General features: G+C 47.3%; 1 protein-coding gene across 2 annotated transcripts; it reads right to left on the bottom strand.

Annotated features, from left to right (window-relative positions):
- Window positions 1-11741, bottom strand: Gfi1b (growth factor independent 1B transcriptional repressor). 2 transcript variants are annotated; one of them, XM_051184017.1, is made up of 7 exons: window positions 11705-11741; window positions 5154-5274; window positions 4632-4769; window positions 3604-3875; window positions 3221-3358; window positions 1924-2188; window positions 1-778 (listed from the first exon to the last, which is right to left on the bottom strand). In XM_051184017.1, exons 2-7 carry the CDS (start codon window positions 5251-5253, stop codon window positions 600-602), a joined length of 1092 nt encoding a protein of 363 aa, XP_051039974.1. In that variant the 5' UTR covers window positions 5254-5274; window positions 11705-11741; the 3' UTR covers window positions 1-599. The 2 variants fall into 2 exon arrangements, with proteins under 2 accessions (XP_051039974.1, XP_051039975.1); XM_051184018.1 differs by having other exon boundaries at window positions 3-778; window positions 1924-2089.
- Window positions 11742-27941: the final 16200 nt, after the last annotated feature.

A 27941-nucleotide genomic window follows, 5' to 3' on the forward strand; every position in this document is an offset into this window, starting at 1 on the left:
TGGTCACAAGTAAACAAATCCATGTTTATTTTTTATTTACACTGGTTGAGAGGAGGAGGTCTCTGACACACCAACTCATTTCTCAGCCTTGTGGCTTGACTTCAGAGCCTGGCTCCCAGATGAATGTGGTGGGGGTGGGGGGAGAGGGGGTGGACAGCCAGCACATCTGGCTAAAGAAGAGGGGTGTCGGACCTGCAGCTGAGGCAGGTGACAACTCTAACTGTGGCAGCCAGAAAGGGAAACCTTATAAATTCAAAGTTCCCAGGCACAGAGAAGCAGGCAGGAGGCTTTCTCTGTGGAACCCTGCTCTTGTTTGGTTTTGGCATACCAATTTTATCCACTCGGGTCTTGTAGCTTTCTATGCTCTGGCAGGGGATGAGACCAGAGTGCATCTGTGTCTGCTCCTGTTCAGAAAGACCTGAGCTGACTTCTACACACTGCAGCAGTTTGAGAAGGAGCATGGCTTGCTTGAGGTCACGTGGCAACTCCTCAAGTCTCAAAAGAAGCTGGCAGTGCTGTTTCCAGGAGGATGGAGAATAAGGTTAGAATGTGAGGGTGGCCTTTGGATGAGACACACTGGAGCAGGCTGGCAGCTAGTCTCACTTTAGGTTGTGTTGGCTCTCACGGTGACGGCGAAGGTCCACCTTGCGCTGGAAGCCCTTGGTGCACAGCTCACAACTGAAGGGCTTGAAGCCTGTGTGCTTGCGGCTGTGGGTGATGAGGTTGGAGCTCTGGCTGAAGGCCTTTCCGCACACCTGACACTTGTGCGGTTTCTCACCTGGGGAAAGGACAAGGAGCAGGGGTAAGGTGGCAGTGCCAGGCCTACAGCCTCCATCCTGCATTCATTCGTTCATTCATTCATTCATTCATTCTCTATTATGTCTCTCTTATGGCCAACCTTAGAGAATGATGGAAAATAGCCAGGCAGTGGTGGCACACATCTTGATCCCAGCCCTTGTAAGGCAGAGGCAGGTGGATCTCTGAGTTCAAGGCCAGCCTGGTTTACAGAGTGAGTTCCAGGACAGCCAGGGCTACACAGAGAAAACTTGTCTCCAAAAAACAAAAAGGAAAATTCAGAGTTGCAATTGATACACCCCTTACCAGCTATGGTGGTGCACAACTAATCCCAGTACTCTGGAAGTAGAGACAGGGGACTTTTGAGGTTGAGGTTCATATAAACTTCAAGGCTAGTCTGGGCTACTTGAGAATTTGTTTCAATAAGCAAGCAAGCAAACAAAAATGCCTTTCTGGTGGTCAATATTTTCAAGTTGATGGGACTTAGGATCACCCAGGTGACAGACACACTTCTGGGAATGACTGTGAGACATTTTTTATGGTTGGCACTGTTCCATGGGTTGGTGTCCTGAACCGACTGCATTAAAGGCAGAAATCGAGCTGAGCCCCAGCCTTCCTCTCTCTCTTTCCTGGCTGTGGAGATAATGTGACCAGCTGCCTCATGCTCCTACCACCATGCCTTCCTGCCATGATGGACTCTACTCTCAAATGAGCCAAAATAACCCTTCCCGTAAGTAGCTTCTTACAGGTATCCTTGTCATATAAAGTAACTGATACTGCCTCTCTCTGGAGTCTAAGCTGGTCCAAGATACACAGACCTTCCTTGTTTTTTCAGTAGATCCCCATGGCTTGTGAAGGACTGGTCCACACAAGCACTGAGTTACAGTGGAGAGTGAGACAGAGTGAACGGCCGTGTGAGTGGGTGGATGAATAATCCACCCACTGTCTGAATTCTGCCCAAAGGTCCATGCTGACCTAGCCATCTCTCTAGTGTTTCTTTCCATTGAATGACTGTCCAGCTCTCCATGCCACCCCCATCAAGTGGGCTCTTGGCAAATGATGGGGCACCTAGAAGCCAGGCAAGGAGACCCAATGGCCTTTTCCCAGGCTCGGCATGGATGCACTCACCTGTGTGAATGTAGGTGTGTTTCTTCATGTCTGACTTCTGGTGGAAGCGCTTCCCACAGAACTGGCAGGGGTAGGGCCGAGTGTCCGAGTGGATGAGCAGGTGGGTAGACAGGGTGGATGAGCGCTTGAAGGCTTTGCCACACATCCGGCACTCGAAGCTACGCTCCTGCCGGAGGAAACGAGGCCCTGGGGGGTCAGGTGCAGGTGTGGCCTCGAGGCCCGGGACAGCCAAGCTGGGCGTAGGACTGGACCCGGCTGGGACACCCTGAGAAAGAGGACACTCCATTGGGGTGGCCTCAAGGACAGGGGTCTAGAGGAGCAGGAAGAACCCACCCCTATCCCTGCTTCCTTAGATTGAGGCTGAGGCCTGACTGGCTTCCTATGAGATAGCTGCTTGTGCCTTTCACAGTATCCTTCTCAAAATAAGCCTCAAGGTGTGTTTGTTGACTGATCGATAAAACCACTAATCTAAGCTTTTCAGGAATTCACTCGTGCCTGGGACAGTGACATTCTAAGTTAGTGTAGTGAAGACAGGTTCTCATGTAGCCCAGCTTGACCTTGAAGGTACTATGTAGGTAATGATGACCTTGAACTTCTGACCCTTCTGCCTCCACCTCCTGAGTGCTGTTATGTGCACAACCATTCCCAGCTCAAACCAACGGCCTCCTCATGTACACTAGGCAAGCACTCTACCAACTGAGCCACCTAGCCAGCCCAGTAGCCATATGATTTGGGGCAAGCAAGCCATTTAGCCTGGTGCTGGTAGGTTTCTTCATTTCTCTGCCTTGGGGAAATTCTAGCAGTGGCCTGGATGGACTGTGGGAGGCTGGGAAGTTGAAGACAGAACCAGCTCCCAGTCTGTTGCTGAGGGATGGAAGCTCCTGGGGTGGCGTCCACATTTCTCATCTACCCAGCTGTTAGTAAGCCACTTCCATCTGCCCTGTATGAAATGGGTAGAGGGCTGGATAGATACTCATTCCACTCTGGAAAGGAATGGGTCCCAAGATTGGGTCCCAACTGACAGGGATAAGTGGGGTGAGCTGTGCATTTAAACCTAACTCTAAGACCTAAAGAGTTGAGGATGCCTGCTGGGCCACTAAGAGCATAGAATGGTTTCTAAGTCTCATGGACATGCCCCCCCCCCCAATTCTCAAATCCCCAGAGTTTCTTCCAACCAGATGTGAAGTTAGTTCAGCTAATCAGAGACCCAGTTAGAAGACTCAGACATAGGGAGGCAAGTATTGAGTCCCCCTCACACACCAGTCTGTGTCTCCTTCAGCGCATTCCAGCTGCTCACCTGGGAATGGACATGTGTGTGCTGCTCTAAGCTCACGGCATGGCCGAAGGTTTTGCCACAGATGTCACAGGCAAAGGGCCGGGATCCACTGTGAGAGCGACGGACGTGCACTTCTAGCCCATGAGGCGTGGAGAACACCTGGAACAGAGCAGAGCGTCAGGACCCTAGAAGAAGGCAGGCCTGTGGTCATCCAGGTCACAGGCCCAGCTCCAGAGCAGGATGGAGCAGGGAAGGGAACTATGTTGGTAGTCCTGCTGTCCTACTGTGCATCCCAGGAAGTCCTCTCACCTCTCTGTGGCAGTTTCCTGTCTATAAAATGGAGGCTGTGGGAGGGATCCAGAAGGTCCCTCCACACCCGCATGCCACCCATAACCACCACTCACCTTGTTGCACTTGACACAGTGGTAAGTGTCCATGCCTGGAGAGTAGCGGAGGCTGAAGTCCAAGGGGGACTCAGTGCTGGGCACGAGAGGACTGCCGTACAACCTCACAGAGCGCTCCAGAAAAGCTGACTGCATGGTGGACGGGGTCTGTTGGTAGCTATGGTTGTAGGAGGAGGCCAGGGTATCCCAAGAGAAGCTGGGCTTATAGAAAGGGGGTGACTCGGAGACCGGCGACTCCCCATCCAGGGATTGGGATTTCACAAGAGGCCCCTCTGTGTAAAGACATATGCAGGGGATTTATTTAAGGATTTACTTTTAACTTTCTATTTATGTAAGTGTGTGCCTGTGTGCATGCCATGTATGTGCAGGTGCCCTCAGGGGATAGAAGAGGGCACCGGAGCTACAGGCAACTGTAAGCTAGCTGCCTTGTGGTGCTCAGATCCTGGAGGATAACGAGCGCTCCTAACTGCCATGCCATCTCTCTGGCCGCCAGGTGATTAATTTTATTTGTCTGTTTGTGTATAGACAGGGACTCTCTATGCAGCCTTAGCTGCCCTAGAACTCTCTATGTAGAACAGGATGGCCTTTAACTCACAGAGATCAGCCTGCCTTTGTCTCCTGATTGCTGGGATTGAGGGTATGCACCACTACCACCTGGTTCAGGCAATTAATTTTGAGATAAGGAGGCCAGTGCTCCATCTCTCCCCTAGTGATCTCCTGTTGAGGGTTCCAGTGTGTAAACCCAATAAGTACTATTTCTGTAAGTCTTCACTGCAGTTTCAGCTCCTACACTCCAGGGCACCACCTGACCACTGCCCTATGGACCTCTCAGCTGCTTTGCATCCACAGCACAGACATTCTCATCTAGAGGAAGTGCCTGGCCAGAAATGTCCAGCAGAAACAGTGAGGCATTCTGTGATCTCATTGGTCCTCCCCAGCTTCATGACCTCAAGAAGTCCTACCACAACAGAGGCCAACCACTTTCCTGTCTGGCACTTGCAAGGGATGGTGGAAACCCAGCTGGGTACCTGGGGCTGAGGCCATCTTGGGCAGGCTCTGGTCCAGCAGCATCTCCTGCTCCTGTTTGACTGTGTTCCAGTCCAGGCTCTGGTTTGGGAGTAGTGTGCCAAGGACAGGGCTGCTACTCAAGATATGCTCTTTTACCACTGTGGGGAGACAAGACCCAAGAGTTACCACCTACAGCTCTGGAATGCCTGCAGGAAGCAAGAGGCACCATGTTTCTAGGGAAACCACCTGCTGCTGCTCATACCAGATCCTCTGCCCTGGATGGGTAGAGGCAAGGGAACCCAGAGCACCCTGACCTCAGATCTTAATTGGACTCACATGTCCCTACCTGGCTCCAAGCCTGATGCTTCCAGAACCCCAAATGTTAGAGGAGATGAGTATTTCATTCATTCATTCACTGACTCATACATTCACTTAATCAGTGATGGCTAGGCCACTCCTAGCTGCAGAAGAGATGCCACAGCATCATCAGGACAGAGTGCCAAGTGGGTGTGGGGTGGGGCCTAGCCTGAGCTCAGACTCACCAGGAATTACAGCAGGAGGCCAGACCAGGTCATCGTCCTGGGCACGGGGCTGATGGTAGGTGTGTGCCTTCTTACTCTTCACTAGGAAGGATCGTGGCATTTTTCAGAGTATATGCCACACCTGGGAGGGGGAAAAGGATGGGAGTGGCTTAGAGTGACAAGCATCATTCCTTTGAATTTTGGAGCCTCCTCCAGAGATCAAAGACACCCAAACTTGTGTTGGTATAATGTTCCCCCAAAGTTCACATCCACCTGGTACCTGTGAATGCCACATCAAGTTAAGATGTGACTGAAGATAGGCCTTGCATCCAAACTGACCCATGTCAGAAAAGGAAGGGCAAGCTCGGTGCAGGGAGAACTGCTTGTGTCTCAGAAACAAGAATTAGAATCATGCCTCTGTAAGATGAGGGATACTGAGGACTGATGTTTGTTACCAAGAGCTGGGAGAGACCCATGAAGTGACTTTCTTGGAATTTGGAGAAGGAACCAAACTTATTGATACTTTGACTATTTGGACCTCCAGAACTTCAAATTAGTTACAGGTAAAATACACTTATGCTTACAAACTGGAGTCGGCCTGAATTGTACTGGGAAAGGGAAGGGAGGATGGAGCTGGGGTCTCTGAAGCAGACACACTGAACCCCGGTTCTAGGAAGTTATACTTGAAGGGCTGGGGACCCAGTTCAGTTGGTAGAATGCATGCATAATGGTTTCAACCCCTGCATAAAACCAGGTATGATGGTGCATGCTCATAATCCTAGTTTTTGGGAAGTGGAAGCAGGAGGATCGGAGGTTAAAAATCATCCTCAGCTATATAATAAGTCCAGGGCCAGCCTGGGTTATAGGAAGGAACCCTGTCTAAAACAGACAATTAAGAAGAGCTGTTCTTGAGTTCCACTTGGACACATTTTGAGAGACCATACAATCTGAGCTTAGATTTTTACATTAAAAAGCTCATAGTGAAGCCAGATGTGGTAGTTCGGGGTCTCAGCACTTGGGAGGCAGAGAACTGGATATCCCCAAGTCCAAAGCTAGCCTGGTCTATAGAGTAAGTCCCTGTCTTAAAAACAGCAACTCCTCCTCCCCTCTCCCAAGGGATCTCATAGGGAAAGAACCTCAGTTTGCCTGTTGTTCAATTTGGGCAGACACTGAGTTCTCTAGATTAACTTCCTGTATTTTAAGGTGTGCTATCCATCCTGGAATGCTGGTGAGCACCCCAGGTTCTCATTGCCTACCTTTGGCAGGGGTTGAAGTGGGGGCAGTTACAGAGGAACTTGGGGCAACTGAGACAGGGAAGCCTTAATTGTAAACACTTATTGCTCTGCAGTTAACTTCCTAGATGAGTTTAGGGGAAAATTTGAGGACCAAATGAGTCAAAGGATTTGCCCAAAGATGTCTCCTGCTGAGTCCCTTAGGGGAGCATATGATTTCTCTCCCACAACAAATGGCTTATTTCCCTGCCCTAGCCTGTGTGGTGCTCCCATAGCTCAGGGAGACAGAGAACGCCTTCAGAGTCCTCTGTCTTCTCTGTACTCTAGGCTGTTAAGGCCAAAGATCGAAAGCCTGGGAGGAGTTCTACCCTCACCACCCAGGACCAGCCACCCACTGAAGGCTCCATCTGTGATACGCCCAGCGATGGCGGGAAAAGGATTTGGCTACATCTGAACAACAGTGCAGGCGAGGTGATAAGACTCTGGCTCAGACCAGGGTGAGAGGCAAGATTAGGAAAGACAGCTTGGAGTTTAGCTTTGGGGCAATGGCCCTCAAGTCACTCCTGTCCCAGGGGTGAACCCCAAGTTTGCTTCTCCCCTAGCCTAGAATCCTGCTGGGGAGTATCAATGTCTGAAGCTGTTTGCAGGGTATCCAGGTCCAGCCCTTCTTGCTGTGGATCCTGTATTCAGATCGGCTAAGAGCAGGACCTGATTCAGTGTCAGGCATTGCAAGAAAGAGCCTTGGGTGTGCAAGGTGCACAGCAGGAACATAGGCTATGCCATCACAGGGCATCTCCACTCACTGAGGAAGAGCTGAAGGGGCCAGGAGGGAAGCTTGGCTCAGCCCAGCAGGTGCACTCTAAGGATGAACCAAAGAGCTAGCACAAGTTCAAGGCCCTCCATTCTCTGAACACTAAAATGAAGGATAGGACTTATTCTCTTGGGTCCATTCCACCAAGAGATTCTCAGTTCTCTAAACAAAGGATTTGGAGGGACCGCTGCTCTTCCTGGTACACACAGCAGCTACAACCTTATCTTCCAGGGACAGCCTTCCTCCCCTGCCCCCCTCTCCTCCTGGACTTCTCCTTTCCTTCCCCCCTCTGAATCTTCCCAACTCTTCACTTGAAGGACTCTAAACCCTGAGCAGGGTGCTGGTTCCCCTCCACCTTTGTTCTGGAGAGGCCTCAAGAGCCACAATCAATCAAAAGCTGGTTGATTTTCTTTTACATACATTATTTTCTTAGGAAATCAACTAAAACCAAGATGCAGTCTAAAGTAGTCAAGACAGGACATTGGGAAAAAGAGTTAATGGCAACCAGGGTCTGCCTTAGCCTGCCTAAGCACTTTCAATGAAGCTCTGTTCCATCCATTGCTCACAGAAGAGAAGCCAGGCTTTGCGGCTGCTCAGGGCAGAACAAGGCCAGGCAGGATGTGTCCATCTGGCTCCAGGACCTCCATACTCTCAGCAGTGCTGGGGGAGGGGGTGTTATTCAGTGTGGTCTGTTAGCCACAGGCTGTGCCAGGACTTCCATGACAGGTCCTCACTGAGAGGCGGCTACTGCACCAAGGAAGAAAAGAAGCCGTGGTCACAGCTCTGCTCTGTGCATTGTGTCAGGCAAGTAGGAAGTGTCCTCAGGTTGCAGGTGGGGGGGGGGGTCTCAAGGCTTCGAGTGGTCAGGGCAGAGCCAGGCCCAGGGCTACTTTTATTGTCCTGTTTGGATTTGACTCCTGGCTACTGTCCTCCTCTCCCCCATACTATCAGCACTCATCACAGTAGCCATTAGTACAGGTTATAGTACCAAAAGAAAGTGGTGGCTGGAACAAAAAGTCATATTCTTCTGACCCCCAAAGACCCCGCCCAAGGTCCTGACCAGCTTCAGGTGGAAGGCAGATAAGAACAGATTTCTTAAAGTCAGTTTTGCCAGTGGCCCAGAGTTAAAGGAGATCCTAGGTAAACCAACCAAAACCCAGGGCAACACAGGACCATGACCTCCAACATCCATAAGCACTTATGGGTGCTCACTTGGGAAGCAAGAGGTTTTGGGGGCTTCCTTCCACTGGATTGCCTTCCAGAGCATTCTCTCCCCTAACCTGGCAGAAATACAGCCAGCACTTGGTACAAGTGGGAGCCAAGTGTATCCAGAGAATTTGCTTGTTACCTGAGTTTTAAAAAAGAAAGAAAACAGGAACCAATTACCTATAGTGTAGTTAATTAACAACCACTTGGTTTTGATTCACACGTAGCATCTGAGAAAGCTCAGGGCAGAGATTGTGAAAGACACTGGGATTTCTTCATAAAACTGAGGCAGTGATGGTATCTGGCCTCCGGAAGAGGCCCCTGTCAGCCTGCTTCATAACCCTTCTATCACCACAGACTCTATGGCATAGAGGGTCTATCGACCCTGAGTCAGAACCTCAGCTGGGGCAGCCTGGAGGAGGAACACAGCATCCTACAGTCCCAGGCTTTGAGTCTAATGGGCTCATCAGGATTTGTTGTCCTGACTAGAGACACCTTGTACAGCCAGTGGAGATCAGTCTGATTCTGCGACCGCGGGAGCCGCTAACCTGGGTTTGGTTTTCCTATCTCTCAGAAGAGACGGTTGGGCTAAGAGATTTCTAAACTTCCCCTTTACTCTAAAATCCCATGTACAATCTGTTGACCTTCAACTAGGGACTGACCCACCTTGCCTGAGACACTGGTCACTTGGGTTCCCTTTTCAGGAGGGTTGGGCAAGACTGAGTTTATTCTCGGGGTCAGCTACTGGGGACCCTTTGGACTTCCTTATGTATAAGGGCAAAAGGAAAGAAGGTAACTAACAAACTGCAAAGCCATCTCACAGAGTCATGTGCCAGGATCCTGGATCGCCTTAAGAAGCCTAAAGCCAGTGAATTGCATGTGCAAACCCAGCACCACCAAAGAAATACATGAAGCCAGCAAGTGACTTTCAGGCATACACTGAAGCACAGAGTTCAGAGACTCTGTACATCCACATCCACAGCAACTCTATCCACATCCACAGCAACTCTATCCACATCCACAGCAACTCTGCCCTCAAGAGTTGACAGGTACAGGTTCCAGCCAGGCAGGATGGATAAGCAAGGTATAGTCAGGCCAAAGCACAGAGTATGATTTAGTCTACTAGCCGAAGGAAACTCCAGCATGCATGGCATGATGAACTCTGAGAACAAGGGAGGTGAGATAAGCCAGCCACCCAAGGGCAAGTGTTGTGTAGTTGCTCAGAATAGGCAAATTCACAGAGACTGGAGTAGATTTGAGGTTAGCAGGGGGGAAGAGTTATTGGTTAACAGGTGTGGAGTTTCAGCTTCACAAAAGGAAACAGCACTGGGATGGATGCTGGGGGTGGCTGTACAAGGTGATTCCACTTGATAGCTAATGAAAAGTTCACCAGATGAGCTAAGGCAAGCACCTGCAGTTCTGGATCCTTGGGAGAGAGCCAGGAGGATTGTGTGAGCCCAGCCTGGACAAACATGGGAGACACTGTCTCAAAGAAAAGAAAGTGGATTAGTGAGATGTCTCAGTGGGTAAAGCGCTTGCCATGGAAGCCTGATAACCTATATTCAATCCCTAGAACCCATGTTGTAGAAAGAGAGAATGGACTCCATTAACATGTGTGCCATGGCATGTGTACCCCTGCATCTTTCTCACATGCAAAGCAAACACTAATAATAAAAGTAATAATACTGTTTGCTGTCTTTTTGACATAGGGCCTCTCTATGTGACTATGGCTGTCCTGGAACTCTCTTTGTAGACCAGGCTGGCTTTGAACTCACAGAGATCCACCTGCCTATGCCTCCTGAGTGCTAGGATCAAAGGTGTGCACCACCATACCTAGTTAATGATAATAATTTTAAGTTAAAAAAGAAAGGAAAGATAAAAGAAAAAAATGACGGAAAAGAAGAAAAGAAATGGAGATACAGCTCAGGATAGAGCGTGGAGGTGGAGGCAGGATCAGAAACGGAGAGTCTTTTTAAACTACATAGCAAAGAAAGAAAGAAGAAGAGGGCCTGGGAGTGAACTTCTGTGGTAGTCCCTGAATTCCATGTGCCACACACAGTAGTGCCACACAAATCAAAAGCACAAGATGGTCAACTTTCTGTAGATACTTTACCACAATGGGGACAACACTGAGCAAATGAAACCTTGTCTGCACATGTCCGCACTGAGAGCAGAGCAGCGCCTGTGGCTGGGATTGCCACCAGAAAGGAGTAAAAACAAACACCTCCAGACTTAGGAGCCTTCTGGTGTTGGGTCCCAGTGAAGGGAGACCTGGAGCTACCTGGTCCCAGACCTTTAGTGGAACCCTCATCTCCCCCCTTTCCTGAAGTGCTGCGAATGGTGAGCACCATTGGAGTGATTCTATCAGTCAAATCTAATGATGCAGAACAGTCAGACTCCCCCAAAGAACTTTCTACATGTTGACCCCTAAATTGAAATGTTACACTTCTCCTGATGGGAGACAGTCACCACTTTGCAGGGCTTAGAAGGTCACAGGTGAATGGATAGGCCCAGTTCTGCAAGCACCCAGTGCTGCCATTCCCATAGCCAGAGGTGGTCTCATAAAGATGCTGGCTTTCTCAAGACCACAGACCAATAGCATCTACGGGGCATCTCTGCAATGAACCCTATTTCCCAAGAAGCCCAAGAACACAAACTCCCCTTTTCTTCTAAAAGTAGGTAGGGAGAGCTATGGATGCCCAAAAAGAACCGAGAACCCCCGACAGTGCCTCCTATCCCCAACCCTGTTGTTCCGGGAGCCTGGGGCAGGCTCAGCTTGTCACCTTCTTCCTGTGGGTTCCCAAGGAGAAGGTGTCTGACTCCTCAGTGGTTCTAGGAACTTCTGAGAAGGTCATTGGGGGCTGTGAGAGAGTGGGCTACTGAGTCCCTGGCACAGGGCAGCTCTACCCAAAGAGAGACACCAACTTGGATATCTCCAGCTGCATCGCATACTACCCACAGCCCTAGAAGAGTGCTCTGTATGTGTGTGTAAGAGAGAGAGAGAGAGACAGACAGACAGACAATGACATAGAAAGAGGCAGAGAGACACACACACAGAGAGTCAGGATGAAGTCTAGCAGCCTACAGTGAAGTTTCTCAAAACTCCCAGAAGGAAGGCATGACCCCTTCACTAGCATAGGACATCACAGCCTGGCCCACTCTCCTTCCTCCTTCTTTCCTCTGGTGATGAGCTGTGCATCCAGAAGAGAGACTGCCACAACATTCCTCCTCTAACTGTAAAGGGAAGCAGCCATTCTGCTTTGGGGACTCAGGACAGGAACTTTTCAGAAGAGCCCAGCCACCACAGGTCTGGCAGCACTCACCTGCAAGGAGCTGTCCCTTTTCTGAGTTCTGCCTGCCTGGCCGGCCCGAGGATCCTGAGAGCCCAGAACCTCCACACAGTCCCTGGGGACTGCTCTCAGCTCTGTCAACTTTATGAGTCTCTGCACAAACAGACACTTCTCCTTTTTGTCTCTCTCTGTTTTTTTTTTTTTTTTTTCCTCTTCTGTTCCCCTCCCTGATTTTCAATCTGATTATTTGTGTCAAAATCTGGCGGCTGCAGCGTCAGCCAATGACTAGGGCGCGAGGGCAGCCACATTTGCTTATCAAAACTTCACAGGAGCTTCTGGCCCACTGGAAATTTCTCCAGAAACTTAGAGTAGCATTTGGGTGAAAAAGAGTGGCTGACTTATTAAAATTTAAAACGTAAAGCATTCACTTACAGTCCCTAACTTTGGGGGGGGGGTGTGGGGAGCCATCACTTTCTTTAGGTTTTATTTCTTTCCTTTTCCCTTTTCTTCGCACATCCTTCCCCCATTCTTTATCCTTTTTCCTTCCTCGCCTCCTTCTCTCCCTCATTTTTTCCTTCTTCCCCTTAATTTTCCCTCTTCCTTTCTTGTCTTCCTTAAGTTCAGCATTCCACATTTCTGCTGGGACATCAGGGTCAGGATGCCCCCTCCCCAAAGCCCTTGGATGATGCCAGGCCATTACACCACACTTAACCAGCAAGGCCCCTTCTCCCACTGGGTTCATTTGAAAAAAATTGAGTTTTCCCAGACTCAACCAAAGATAGGCAGAGTAAAAGAACAGAGTAAGTACGACAGTGAGTCTGGGGTCCTTGAACCCTATACCTGGTCAAGTCTAAGAACAGATTGAATGTCAAGTACCAGGGCTAGCATGTGCTGCCATCTTGTGGCAGCAAAAGAGACATAGAGGCCAATGGGGGCCTCTAGGTATCCAAGTCAGCCTGGGACCTTTCACCCCATTTGAACATAGTTCCATTCCGCAATCCCCACTTTCTCTTTCCTGCTCTGTTCTGTGGCCTCCTCCCATTTGGGGATGACTGATTTATTCCTGGAGGTTTTGCATACACAGAGAACTCCACAAAAACAGCACTGTTAGCTGATTTGCATGCTCTTGCAGTCTGGACTGGAGAGATTACATTTCCCTCAGAAAGAAAACAAGCGTGGTGACAGAAAGCCCCGATTGAAACTGCAAGTTCAAGGTTCAAAGTGTAGAGAAAGGGATGTTCCAATTGAGACCTTTCTACTGAGAGGCCCGACCATGCAGCCACACCAGAGGCCACAACAGACTCCCCAGGGAAGCACATGACACTGGGTCACAGGTCCCAGCTACTGGCACAGACAGGAGACAGCCACATCCAGCCTCTTGATGTCTCTTCATGAAAAGAGATTTAGAACAGCATCTTGAATATTCTTTAGATAGCACATGTTGCCCACCAGTAATCAGTGGGACTATGTCACTATGCAAAAAACTTAAAAGATCATAATTAGGACATTCTCTGACATGGACCAGCCCTCTCTTATTGTCACATATATTTACACTGGACTATCTTTCCTGCTGAGCACGGCTCATTCAATTACGTCTTTGTTGACATCTTTAATGGTTACACACACACACACACACACACACACACACCACAGAATCACACCATACACACAACACACCACTCACACCATACCCATACACACCACACACATACACTCATACCATACACACACCATACACTCACACCATATACAAATACATACACCACACACACACACACCCGCGTATATAAATACAACCACACCACACCACAAGATACACCACACACTCACATCATACATACACAACACACACACATACCATATACACATACACCCATACCACACACCACACACACCACTCACACCACTCTACACACACACTACACCACACATCACACCATACACACACATACCACACTCACACACACATGCACACACACACTACTCTCTCTCACACACACACACCACACACACACACACACTACATCCCCTTTCTCTGGATAACCTAACCAGAGCTTTTTCTTTGTGGATGCACTGCTGCTGTTTGGATGATCTCTACCCTCAAGCTGCTGTGTACCACAGCCAGCTCTATGGTGGCCCTGGAGCCACACTCTAGGGAAGATTCTACTGAAGGACCCCAGACCCAGGTCTCTTTCAGGCTCCTCTAGAACTGAGACCCGCTCTCTGGGAGAGTAGTGGCCAGGCCATCAGTCCCCACCTGGCATGGCAGGCCCACACAGCCACCTATGATCATCCATTCATTTATTCTACAGTTACTCCAGAAGTCCTTTCTTGAACAAGGTACTTCTCTACTTCCTCTTCCCATCTCTGTGTTTGGTCAAGGTCTGTTAGTCAGTGCCTCCTGTGTCCTCTCACGTGGTGGTAGGGGTAAAAGTGTCCTAAGGCTGTGACCATACAGGGCAGAATGGTTTTTTGCCTCAGAAGTCCTTTTTAAATACTTTATTTTTGTTTTTTATTTATGTACATGAATGTGGCTGTGTTTGAGTATACATATGTGACTGCTGCACCCACGGAGACCAGAAGAGGGAGTTATAGGCCTGAAGTGGGTTCTGGGAGCCAAACCCGTGCCCTCTGAAAAAGCAGCGAGTGCTCTTAGCCACTGAGCCATCTCTTCAGTCCATCATAGCCCCTATATAAGGGCACTGGTTCATTCATGAGGAAGGCTGAGGCCTCCTGGCCCAGTCACCTCCTAAAAGATCATCTCTCACTGCCAGCACAGTAGGTCTCATGTTCCAACATGAATCTTGGAAGGATGTGTTCAGACCACAGCAGGTGTAGACAGGAGCCACACAAAAGCTTTCCTGGCCTACAAGGTAGGGCAGAGCAATCTGAAGGTGAGAAGAACAGAATGTGAGCATAGAGCTTTGGGATGTGGCCCAGATTTGGGGGGTTTAGTGAAGGAAGTGACCTCTATTTATTACTTTATGAGTATGAGCTTTTGTCTACATGTAAGGCTGTGTATATGTGCATGTAGTACTGGCAGGGGCCAGAAGAGGGCATCAGATCCCCTTGGACTGGGAGTTACAGAAAGTTGGGACCATCCTGGATGCTATGAATCACACCTGAGTCCCCTGGAAGAGCAGCCAGTGCTCTTAACCCCTGAGTCATTTCTCCAGCCCCCATGAAGTGGCCTCTAAATGGGTGCTGGGCTGAGAAGAGTGACTGAAATGAGAACAGGCCAGACAGACAAAGAGCTAGAAGCCAGGACCTCAGGGAACTGACCACATCCAAATTCAAGTGGTACCATGATAGACTGAAGAAAGGGAAGCCTGGAGAGGAGAGAGGAAACACAGCCCAGGAGGGCCTCCCTGGTGTAAAAGCCACCTTTGATCACCCCAAACATTTGCTCAGAACTTAGCAGTCAGTGTCTTCCACAATATCACAACTCTTTCAGATAATTACCCACTTTCAGGCAACAATTGCAGAAACTCGACACAAACTATTCATTTTTTTTCTATTTATTTAACACATGTATGTGTGTTTTGCCTGCAGGTATGTATGCTCACCCTGTAGTGGGGATTTATTTCCCACAACAGTTTCAGAGTCTTAGGGCATGGCTTCTGAATGCAGATGAAATCCCTTATAAGGAAGAGGAGGGGTCACATGTGTGGTTTGGGGGTGAGGGCTGAGACCTGACTGTCATCCTGCATCACAGCACCCTGAGCCTCCAAGGGTAGAAGAGCCACCGAAGTGGCCCTTTGCCTTTCAGTGTGTGAGTGTTCCCTTCATCGCCCTTCATCACCCTGTGTGTGCCTGGTATCAGTGAAAATCGGAAAAAAGCATTAGGTCCCTGAAAACTAGAATTATAAGTGGTTTTGAGCTACCACCTAGGTGCTTGGAATTGAACTTGGATCTTCTGCAAGAGCAACAAGTGTTCTTTTTTTATGTTGTAAATATTTATTTGTTTTTCAAAATGGGGTTTCTCTGTGTAGCTTTGGAGCCTATCCTGGTACTTGCTTTGTAGACCAGACTGGTCTCAAACTCACAGAGATCTGCCTGCCTCTGTCTATCAAGTGCTGGGATTAAAGGTATGTGCCACCACCTCCTGGCTTAAGACAATTTTTAATATAAATTTATAATTGATTCTTAGGGAATCATGCATCACAATCCCAATCATTTTCCTGTCCCTCCATATCTGCCCCTCACCCTCCATAGTCCCCCCCAAAAGAAAATTTTAAAAATATTGATTAAAAACAAACAAAAACCCACTTTGCTCCTCCCTCTTTCCTGCCTCTCTTCATTTGTCTTAATGGCACTGGGACCTGTGATCTGTCATCCAGCATACCCTTTTGTCCACACCACTTTACTTGCAAATGTTTATTGCGATGAGTTGTTGGTCTGGTTCAAGGCCTCTGGCTTCTGGTACATCATCAACACTGGACTCTCACTGAAACTGCTCCTGGATATCCTGGCGTTGCCCAGAGTCTTGGGGATTCTGCTGCCATGACCATGCAGGACCAGTCCCTTCATGTACTCTGACAGGTCACAGAAGGGGTCGATGCTGGAGTGGGCAAACTCAAAGCCCTGGATGTGAGTCTGGGTAGTAGCTGATTTGGTCAATCAGAGTCCTGGGATTGCCCTGCCTCAGGCAAGGAGCTGAGCCAACTCTTCTGTGTCCAAGCAGTCAGGGCGGTTCTCCCACACCTGGAAACATGTATTCTTAACTGCTGGGGTTGGCTAATTTGACAATCACATTTCATTTCACTGAAAATGTTCTGCTTCAGGTCTGATTGGACACAGGCGCTGAAGTGATATTGTTGGTATTCTCATTTGCTTTTACTGTCTGGATGGGTTAGTCATTTTTCTCATTGTTGTAGCAAAATACTGGAAACGGCAACTTAAAGAAAGTTGGGTTTTGTTTTTATTTTTCCAGCTCCTGGTGGGGAAGGGGCAGGAAGCAGCCTGTCACTGTTGTGGTCCCAACCAAGAAGCAGACAGACGGGAATGCTTTCCACTCGGCCTCCATGGTTTGCTAGGACCTGGATGCCACCTCTGTGATCCCATTACTCTTGCATTTTACACATCTGCAAAATTAGAACCATGTGAAAGACATTGCCACGTCCTACTGCCAGCTTGAGATATGGTCTGCTCCTCTGCTACCAAAGCTATTGTGGCCTTGGTGCACCTTGGTAAGTGAACCACAGAAAGCACTTCCTTGGGCAGCTGTTTTTCAGTATGAAAATCCTTTTGGTGACAGACTCAGTTCAGGAGATCTCTTTTCAAATGAATTTGTTTTTTCACAAGTTGGAGTTGTGGTGTTGGTGTGTTAGTGTGTGTGTGTGCACAGACATACACAAGGCTGGGCATGTGAGATGGCTCAGTGGACAAAAGCACTTAGCATACAATTCTAGTGACCTGAGTCCAATACCCAGAACCTACAAAAAGTTAGAAAAGGCTTTCCTTTTTCTCTCTCTCCCTCTCCTTCTCTTTCTCCATGTCTCTATTTTATTTGTTTTTGTTTATTGTGTGGGTATGCACCAGCCATGGCACACATGGAGAGGTCATAAGATGACTTGTGGGGGTTGGTTCTCTCCTTCCACCATGTGGCCCTTGGGAACTGAACTCAAGTTGTCAAGCTTGGTGACAGGAACTTACACTGCCGAGCTATCTCACTGGATCCAAGTCTTCTCTTTAGTGGTACTAACCTCTTTAACAGCTGCTTCCTTTATCTCTGCCTTGGCTGGCATATTTAAACTCACCCTTGCTCCTTTCCCTACCAAACTGCAAGCTTCTTTGTTCTCTTTCACTGCAGTGATAACTGACAGCAGTGAACAGTCATGATGCCATACCCTGAATACTATGCTACCTGACATTTTTCTCCACCCAAACAACTTAGTCCATTGGTTTTGAATTCAAGGTCAATCAAACTTTCAAGACACAAGCAGAATACACCCAGGTTCTTTGCCAGAATGTAACATAAATGGCCTACAGTGCGGCTCCCAGCACAATCCTTGTTCACCTCTGAAACCTCATCAGCCAGGCCTCCATTCTCTGCCTTTCTCTTGGTGTGCTGGTCTTCCAGACGCTCACCAGAATGGTCCAGTAAGCTCTGCTCAAGTGTTCTCAGGGGTCTGTCACCTAAAGCTCCAAATTATTCCATAACCCTCCACAAACCAGTTCAGAAGGCTTTAAAAAAATCACATGATTGGCTAGTCACAGCAAAGGCCCCATGTCTGGCACCAATTACTTTGCTCACAGTTTAAGAAGGGGTACTATATGGACAGGTTGGGGAGATGGCTCATGGGTAAAATGCTTGCTGAGTTCAGATTCCCAGCACCCATGTAAAAAACAGGCATGGTGGCATGTGCTTGTGGCCACAGTATTAGACAAGCAGTAAGATCCCAGGGTCATGTTAGCCAGGCAGATTGGCCACTCAGTGCACTCAGGTCCAAGGACAGACCCTGTCTCAAACATAGAGAACCACAGAGGGAAACAAGCAGCATGATCCCCTGACCTCCACACATATACACAGGAGAGGAGGAACCCAAGGATGAACTTGCCCTCTGTGAGGCTTCTGGAGAGCTGGCTGATCTGGGGGGGGGGGTGCTCATCTTCTTTAGGTATTTTGATGCCAGGAAACACCCATTTACATGCGTTTCTTGAAGTGTAAGATTATCTGGCAGCGGGCAGAGAAGAGGAAGAACTGAATTCAGCCTTGGGAGAGACTGTAGCTTCTTCCAAGCCTAGGCTTCTTGCCAGGATTGGCAGACCCCAAGGTACTGGAGTCTCTCTTGCATACTATGGGCACTCAAACTCCTAGAGAAGTAATTCACCATATGGCCACACAGTGGCACTCTCTCCTCCTTTTCATTGACCAAAACTAGAGGTGCTGTTTGAATCACAAGAATAATATACAAATCATACAGATTTAAAATTCACCTCTTTATTAATATTTTCAATCTAATTTCTTTGTTTTCTCCCTTTCTCTTACTCTGCCTCTATCTGCCTGTCTCCTTTTTTCACCCCTCTTCCCCTATCCAACCCACTGCTCTGCCTCTCTCCATCTCTTTTACCCATCATAAGTGAGAATAATGGTTTCAACTCAACCTCATCATTTCTGACATTCGTTTGGGAAACCTTGTGGCTAGAAGAATCTTCCCAAGGTGGAGAAACAGCTTTCCAAAAGTCTTCCTACAAGCCCACACGAGGCACCATTCTGCGAGAGGCCCTAAGGTGAATCCCTGGTCTACTGGATATGGTGGGAAGGAAGAGTGGCTGAGCTGGGTTTCCTTATATGAAGGTTAATTTTGTCAACATGATAGAACCTAGAATTAGCTAGGAGACAGCCTCTGGACATATTTGTAAGGGGGGTGTCTAGCCTGGTTAACTGAGTGGGGAAGACCTACCTTGAATATGGGGGAGGGGTGTGCCATTCCACAGGCCAGGGTCCTGGACTGGGTAAAAATGAGAAAATGAGCCAAGCACCAGTGTTTATCGTTCTTCTTCCTGATTGCAGATGCAATGTGGCCAGCTGCCTCACGAACCTGCAGCTATGCCTTCCCTGACACCATGAACAGTGGCCTCAGACTTGCAGCAGAAATCAGCCCTTCATACCTCAAGCAGACTTTGTCGGGTGTTTTGTCACAGCACTGAGAAAAGTAATACTCTTGGCTCCTAAGAAACAGCCAGGACAGAGAGACAGGCCCACACCTCCACCCCAACTCCATTCTGAAGGGCTTTGTTGTATTGCCTCCAATCTTGATGTCTCAATTTGCAAACCATAAATTCCCTCTGGTAACTGGCATGGCTGGTAACATCCAGTCAGGTATGTGAGTGATACACCACAGCTGGAATTGACCCACACCAGCAGCACGTGGTGGACAGTCCTCACACTTTACATCTGTAAAATGAGACTGGCGGATGCTTGCATGGTTGTCATCAGAAGGTTAAACCATAGTTTATAGACAACTTAACCTGCAGCTGACTACACACTTACTCCACCCTTTTTCTCTTTAATTTGATGGTCAAGAGCACCCTGGGTAGCTGAGGGTGGAGAGGAAGACAGGGCAGGCTGTGTCAGCCTTGTCCCATCAGGTAGCCTGTGTGAATTTACCTGGCGGTTGATCATTAATGAAACACCTGGTATTTGGTTACTGCTCTATAAACTTCCAGTGACTTCCGCCTTTGCATTGGCCTGAGAGACTCCTAGAAATTCTACCCTGAAGCTGTGGGAAGTAGAAGAGAAAGTGAATGTCTTAGACAGTGGCCAAAGTGTAGAGGGTTTGGTGGAACTCTTTTCTTTGGTCTTAGGGGACATTTTGGGATTGCCGAGAATATGCTCAAAACTATTCTATAATGGGGATCCAAGCCCTGGGCATGCTGGCACCATGGTCAAGGCCACACTGGACTAATAAGGAGTAGTCTGCCTCACTCACTAGTGCATAGAACCACTCACTGTTAATATGCCATTATGATGGACAGCACAGATTAGTAAGTGTGTGACACATGGTTATCTGTGCTTTTCTGAGGAAGTGTGTGTGTGTGTGTGTGTGTGTGTGTGTGTGTGTGTGTGTGTGTGTGTGTGTGTGTGTGTGTGTGTGTGTATTTAGCCAGCCCTAAGAAGGTAAGTCTCCTCGTGCATCCATCAAGCCCTCTTGAATACCTGCAGTGATGCTCTCAGTGCCTGGGTAGAGTTTCAGACAGGGATTTGCTATGGCTGTGAGTGGATTTCCCCACATCTAACTAGTTGGAAGATGGAGGGAACTTTCACTGTAGGTGGAAGAAATGAAGTCTCAAAGAAGGGACTAAGATCTCTGGACAGTGAGCACCCTTTCCAGGTCACTAAAAATACAAACTCATTTAAAAAGTCCTCTCTGTCCCTATCTCCCCCTGGCTCCACTTCCATCCAGATTACAACTAGGAAAGGGCAGGGGTGGAGTCAACATGGAAGCCGGGGATTTGCACTCAATTTGCATCTCTGTTTTGCAAGGAGCGAGCTTCCTCTCAACCTGAAGTTAGTCCAAGTTCCTCAGAAGTGTGAGTACAGTTCTGACCAGGCTATATTTTGATCTTTAAACACCTTCTCAAATTTTTATTATATAATAAAATTCAAGCAGAAAAGCAAAGAAGTGGTATCTCACCTCATATCCACCATCTACGTTAGGCCAGAGTGCTGTGCCTTTTCTCTGTAGATGCACATAGAAGTTTATGTAACATGTTTAGTTCCATTAGAACAGTTTGAAAATACAGACACCATGACACTCCACCCACGTTTGAGTATATTTGTCCCCAAAATAGCAATATTTTTTCATTACATAAGTATACAAAAGAATGACATTTCCTAAAGCTACCCTAGCCAGCCTTCATGCTCACTGTCAAGGTTTGACAAAGGTTTTCTTTTCTTTCTTTTTTGTCTTTTGAGACAGGGTTTCTCCATGTAGCAGCCCTGGCTGTCCTGGAACTCACTTTGTAGCCCAAACCAGGCTGGTCTTGAACTCACAGAGATCCACCTGCCCCTGCCTTCTGAGTGCTGAATTAAAGGCATGTACCACCACTGTCTAGCTTGCTCTTTCTGTTTGTTTTTTTTTTCCCCCAAAAGGTTTTCTTTTACAGTAGCTCTGTATGTGTGTGTGTGTGGGGGGGGGTGCACTAGCCCATCCTTGCCCATGTGGAGGCCAGAGGTTGACTTCAAATATCTTCCTCTTTCCATCTCCATGTTAGTTTCACTTGTCCTCAACGGGGTCTCTCACTGAACTTGAAACTCACTCATCAGGTCTGAAATGGTCCTGACTCCTTTTCACACTCCAGCAGACATCAATGTCAATTGCCTTCACATGCTGGGCTCCTCAGGACCAGGCCTGCTCACATCTCCAGTGGTCCCTATGGAGGCCCACTATGATGACGGAGACAAGGCTCTGTGACTCAGCTTCTTATAAAGTTATACCTACTGGTCAGGGCTCCTCTGAAGCCTACACGTACACATGCAAAACCTCAGAACAGCGTGGGTTCATGTCATCTGTGTCACCTCCTGGCCAGCATTTTGCCAGCTATTCTGACATCTTGTCCCTGTCTTTCCCCACACTTGTTCTTACTCTTCCTAGACTGTTCTTTTCTCAACTAACTGCTATTCTCCATGTTTGAAGTGTTGTCATGAGCAAGAAAGGTGTTGGGTGTGTGTGCTGTTATAGAACTCTTTGCTTAACTCTACTGCAACACCTGCTGGGTGGTATTATAATTGCCCTTGGACTTCCCTGTCTCTAACTCTGGTTTATAAGATTCATGAGATTCTCTTCTCTGTCTGAGAGATCAAGTGTGATCCAACATTATTCTGGATGTTTCTGTGAGAGCACTTTGAATAACATTGGCATTTACAGCAGTGGACTCTGAGCAAAGAATATTTCCCACCACAAAGTGAGTGAGCCATGGAAAACTGGGGCAAGGCTGAAAAGAACCGAAACCTCCATCAAGATGGGGTAATTTTTGCTATTGTTGGCCTTTGGACTTGACCTGCAACATTTTTTTTTTTCTGTTTGCCAACCTGCAAACACACCCTGCAGAGTTTGGACTTGCCAGACTCCATAACGATGTGGACCAATGATCTCCTCTCACCTAGGATGCCTTAGAATCAGTCAACAAACAATTATGCTGAGAATTTTAATGAGGGGTTGGGGGATTCAGCTTAGTGGCGGAGAGAAGGGAAATGGTGCAGATGGAAATTTAGATCTTCATTAAGTAATGGAGGATGCTAGGAGTGAGGAATGAATTTCTGAACAAATACAAACCTTTTTCTCAATATATTTTTATATTTCTTCCTTAAAAAGTAGATTTGAGAAGCAAGGCATGGTAGCACACATCTTTAATTCTAGTACTGTGAAGGCTGAGGCAGGTGATCTCTGAGAATTTGAGGTCAGCCTGGTGTATGAGTGAGTTTCAGAACAGCCAAGGTTATGGAGAAAGAATCTCTCTCTCTCTCTCTCTCTCTCTCTCTCTCTCTCTCTCTCACACACACACACACACACACACACACACACACACAGGTTTGAAGCTGCTCAGTAAGAGCACTGGCTGCTCTTGCAGAGGATCTGAGTTCAATTCCCAGCACCTATGTGATAGCCCACAACTGTCTGTAACTCCCATTCCAGGAGGTTCTATATCCTCTTCTGGCCTCCATGGGCACCAAGGATGCATATTGTGCACAGATATACATGTAGGCAAAGTGTCTACTCACATTTAAAAAAAAGTAATTGATTCTAAGTTGAATGTGGTGGCACACACCTTTCATCTCAGCTCTTGTAAGGAAGAAGCAGGCATAACTCTGTGTAGGCCAGTTTGGTCTATATATTGAGTTCCAGGTGTTCCAGGGATACATGATGACCCTGTCTCAAAACAAAACAAAATGTAGTTTATTCTTTAAAATAAATTATTTCATCTGGGTGTGGTGGCAAATGCCTTTAGTCCCAGTCTTCAGGAGGCAGAGGCAGCTGAGTTCTAGGACAACTTGGTCTACAGAGTGAGTTCCAGAAGAGTCAGAGCTACATAGAGAAATCCTGTCTCTAAAACCAAAAATAAATAAGTGATAAAAGTAAAATTATTTATTTTAATTGTGTGTGTGTGTGTGTGTGTATCTGTGTTGGGGAATATGCACGTGTGTTCAGATACTCTAGGTTCAGGAAGAGGGTGTTGGATCTGTTGGATCCCCTGGAGCGGGAGTTACAGGTAGGTGTGAGCTGTCTGTCATGTGGTGCTGGGAACCAAACTTGGGTCTTAACCATGAAGCCATCTCTGTAGCCCCCAAAGTTATTGTTTGATTTTTTAAATTTAATTTATTTATTTAATTTTTTGAGACAGGATTTCCTCTATATAGTCCTGCATGTCCTGGGACTTTCTCTGTAGACCAGGCTGGTGTTGAACTTAAGAGATCCACCTGTCTCTGTCTCCTGAATACTGGGATTAAGTGTGTGCACCACTACATTTGGCAAGTAATTGAGGTTTTTTTTTTTTTTTTTTTTTTTTAAGATTTATTTATTTATTATGTACTCAGTGTTCTGTCTGCATGTATCCCTTCAGGCCAGAAGAGGGCACCAGATCTCATTACAGATGGTTGTGAGCCACCATGTGGTTGCTGGGAATTGAACTCAGGACCAACTAGTGTTCTTAACCACTGAACCATCTCTCCAGCCCAAGTAATTGATTTCTTTAAGGTGAAAATAATAAGTGTTATTATTGGGCTTATAATCTATTTAGAAATAACATATATTATAAAAGCATAAATTACCAGGGGCCGGGTATATAGTTTTAAAGATTTATTTCATTTATGTATATGTGCATGTGTGTATCCAAGTATAAACCTTGTGTATATGGGTGCCTGCTGAGGCCAGCAGAGGTTGACAGTTCTCTAGTGATAGAGTAATAGGCTGTTGGCAACTGCTTAGCATGGGTGCTGAGAACCAAACCTGGGTCCCCTGGAAGAACTGCAAGTTTACCCACAATCTCATCAGAAAAGCTAAAAGAGCCTCCAAGATTCTTGGCTGAGGAGTGCAATCTTATACCAAGGGATTTTCACTGCAGAGGCATAACAGCAAAGAAAGGGAAGGACCTTGGGGCTATATGATCACTATGACATGTGTCAAAAGCAGCTCTTGGCCCAATGATTTTCTCTGTATCTCCATCTTAGCCTTTGTCTGAAGGGATTCTTTTCATCATATAGTTGGTCCCCATGTCATTGGCTTTTAAATTTTATCTTGCCTTTTCTTTTAATTAGAAAGCAATAATTGTGCATAGTTATGGGGTTCTGTTTGCTAGTTTTAAAAACTACCTTGACACAAGTTAGAACCAGCTGAGAGAAGGGAACTTCATGGGATAATGTCTCTATGAGACTGGGCTGTGGGCAAGCTGGTGGGGTATTTCCTTGATTAATGATTGATATGGGAGAACCCAACCACTGTGAGTGGTGCCAATCCCATGCAGGTGGCTCTGAGATATATAAGAGAGAAAGCCAGTAAGCAGCATTCCTCCATATTCCTGCCCAGAATTCCCTCAATAAGTGTCTTAATTAGGATTTCTATTGCTGTGAAGAGACAACATGATCACAGCAAGTCTTTGTTGTTGTTTTGAGGTAGAACTTCTCTGTGTAGCCCTGGATGTCCTGTAACTCTCTCTGTAGATCAAGCTGGCCTCAAACTCACAGAGATCCACCTGCCTCTGCCTCCATAGTGCTTGGGTCAAAGGCCTGTGCCACCACCACCTGACTTGAGACCATGACTACTATTACAAAGTAAAACATTTAATTGGGGTGGCTTATAGTTCCAGAGGTTAGTCCATTATCATTATGGTGGGACCTGGTGGCATGCAGGTAGGGTGTTGGAGGAGCTGAGAGTTCTACATCTTGATCTGCAGGCAACAGGAAGTGAACTGTCACACTGGGTATAGCTTGAGCATAGAAGACTTCAAAACCCACTTCCGAAGTGATGCTCTTCTTCCAACAAGGCCATAACACCTAATAGTGATGCTCCCTTTGGATGCCATTTTCTTTCACACCACCACAGATAGAGTGTGACCTAAGAGGTGTAGATTAAATAAACTCTTTCCTCCCCTTGGCATGGTGTTCTCCCATAGCAATAGAAAAGTAACTAACACAGGGGTAAAGTACACTATCTCAAAACAGGCTTCTCAAAAAAGATTTATTTTTATTTGTGTGTGTGCACATGCACATTTGAGTATAAGTGCCCAAGATTGCCAAAAGAGGGTGTTTGATCCCCTGCAGTCACAGGAAGTTGTGATTTGCCCAACATAGGTGCTGGTAACCTTTCTTTGCAGGGGCAGCCCACACGCTTAACCAGCTCTGCCTCAGGTTTTTGACCTTGAAATGAGATGTTTAAAGGGGGTTGTTCCACTGATTGGGACCAAAGAACAGATACATTTGGTGGGAGATGTACCCATACCACATTCCCCATGAGTACAGAGCCAGACTGAAAAACTAAAAGTGAACATGGGCATAGGGGGTAAGCTCAGAGTAGCCCTTGTACTAATGTGGAGGTCCTGAGAAGACCTCCTCCTAGTCATCAGTTTGGAGTCTGAGTCTCAGAGATGTGATCCAGGTAAAGACAAGGTTCTTGGTCAGAGGAGGCCTGAACTACTTGTTAGTAAAGGTAACGGGTTCAAAAACCACATTTGTATTATCCACACTGAAGCAGGAGGCACATCCAGGCCTCACAGTTAATGGCCCATGTCTTACAGCTGTCCTTCCTCTGTAGGGCTTCAGGTCTCTTGTTATTCAGAACTAAATCTGTACTCTTCTGGCCAGGGCTGCTGTCTTCTCCATTAAGACCCTTGGTGGCTTCCTCTCTGCTATCTAGAATGTTATGGAGCTGTGGCTGGCTCCAACCGTACAGAGACCAGTGCAATGGGGGCCTTTCTACCCAATCCTCTCCTGCCTCTCATGGGATGAGATCACAAGGGTGTGCCACTAGGCCTGGCTTTTCATGTGGGTTCTTGGGGTTGGATGCAAAACCTCATGCTTACATGGCAAAAATGATCTCCTAGGCCCCATGTTGACTCTTTTCTAGGCCAGAATTCTTGGATAGTTTGCTATACAGTAGAGAGAAAGGGAGAGGCCACAGCCTCCTCATCTTGGTTTAGTCAACTCAGAAAAAAGAGAAAAATATCCTTTGGCATCCCTGTATTTAAACACCCAGGGAAGCAGTTTTATTGATTAGACTACTTGACAAGGATTTTCTCTTTGGGGTAGGAGAGGAAGACTAGGCAATGCTTCCTAAACCCTCCTTTCAAAGTCTCAACAACAAAACAAAGTTAGGCTCTAGCAAAAGTTCACTATAGAGAACCAATGAGTTTACTAGGCCTACAAGGGCATAGGTGAGAGGTTACATGCAGAAGTGTTGGTAACCCTAAATTAGCCATGATGGAAGATGTGCACCTACCATGGAAAATAGCTCCTCCATGCCTGTGTAGATTGAGCCCTTTTCTTGCTTTCTTCCCAGATTATATTTTCTACCCTTATCTGAGATCCCAAGCCATGTGCAATTAGAGTAAATAGCATACAGCTGGCTGTAAGGAGTAGCTAGATACTCAGGTGAGGCTTCAGTGGCCCTCTCTGCTCACTCCTATGAAAGAATGCCAAGTCTATTTGCCTACATGGGATGGTCTTTTACAGCAGGCACAGCTGGTTATATGAAGAAGGCAGTTGTACTGGCAGGATAGTTTCATACAGTCATATGTTCAACCATGGGCCAATCAGTTTAGCTAGATGATGGGAATCTTTTATTGGTGAAGCCTTATCAGTGTTTGGTGGTCTAGATGCACTGTAATGGCCAGGGCCACCAGCACAAGAGTGGAGCAAGGGCAATTCATCTCCTCAGAAGAGAGGAGAGATACTCCTAGACCAAAGTGACAGATGCCTGCTGTAGCCACCAAATCAGCACCATCTGCCCACACAGGGCACAGTTAGGAAGCCCCTGCCACAGAGAGGCTCTAAGGTGCTGTGTGGAAAGAGATGGTCTGATGAACTGCTTTTAAGTAATAAAAATCAATCTACAAAAGCCTGGATTGATAAAATAGCTCCTGGCCAGGCTGTCAATCTCTGCCTGTCTTCTTGGCCTCCACTCAGCAGTCCCTGTGGTGCATATCCTGGTAACAATTACCATTCTTTTTCCAGACACTGTATAAACAGCAACAATGTGGCTATGGCCTCTCTTGAGAGTCAGCATCCTTGAGTTCAGTGCCTCACTGCTCCCCTCTTCCTAAGAGAACATTCCAGCCCCATGAGGTCAGCAAGCAGGGCAGGGAGGGGGGCCTTCTGGTTCCTCCACCCCATTCCTTAGACACTGTAAGTCTTCCAGCCACTGGTGGTCTCAGAAATCTCTGCACATATTTGAATGATCACACTGGTGTGAGGCAAGAATCTACTCTTGTGAAATGGCTTATGGACCAGTGAAATTGAGACAATTGCAAATTCTCCCCTCCCTCTTTCCCCGAACCTTCCCCAGGGACCTGTGCTTGGGCAGCTGAAGAATTTAGCATTTGGTAGACCAGATCAGAGGACTAATGGATGCTCTGCCCACAGTGAGCACGGAATGAATAAACTTGACAAAAATAGAATGAGGCTCTGCACTTTTTATATTTTAATGTCATACTGGATCCATCCCCACTCCTTTAGGCATCATCCTTTGTTGTGTGAGTGAGAAAACTAAGGTTTCCCCGGTTTAGTAATACAGTGGAAACCTGCATCCAAACTCTGCCTGGAATCTAGAACTTC

This window comes from Phodopus roborovskii, unplaced genomic scaffold (assembly GCF_943737965.1).
Source record: "Phodopus roborovskii unplaced genomic scaffold, PHOROB, whole genome shotgun sequence".
Lineage (NCBI taxonomy): Eukaryota > Metazoa > Chordata > Mammalia > Rodentia > Cricetidae > Phodopus > Phodopus roborovskii.

Excerpts from the sequence above, each read along its gene's own strand:
- Gfi1b (XM_051184017.1), bottom strand. The coding sequence starts at position 5,253 with ATGCCACGATCCTTCCTAGTGAAGAGTAAGAAGGCACACACCTACCAT. Across the intron at positions 4,770-5,153 it reads GCCTCCTGCTGTAATTCCTG|TGGTAAAAGAGCATATCTTG; the intron begins GTGAGTCTGAGC and ends GTCTCCCCACAG. Across the intron at positions 3,876-4,631 it reads CAAGATGGCCTCAGCCCCAG|AGGGGCCTCTTGTGAAATCC; the intron begins GTACCCAGCTGG and ends GTCTTTACACAG.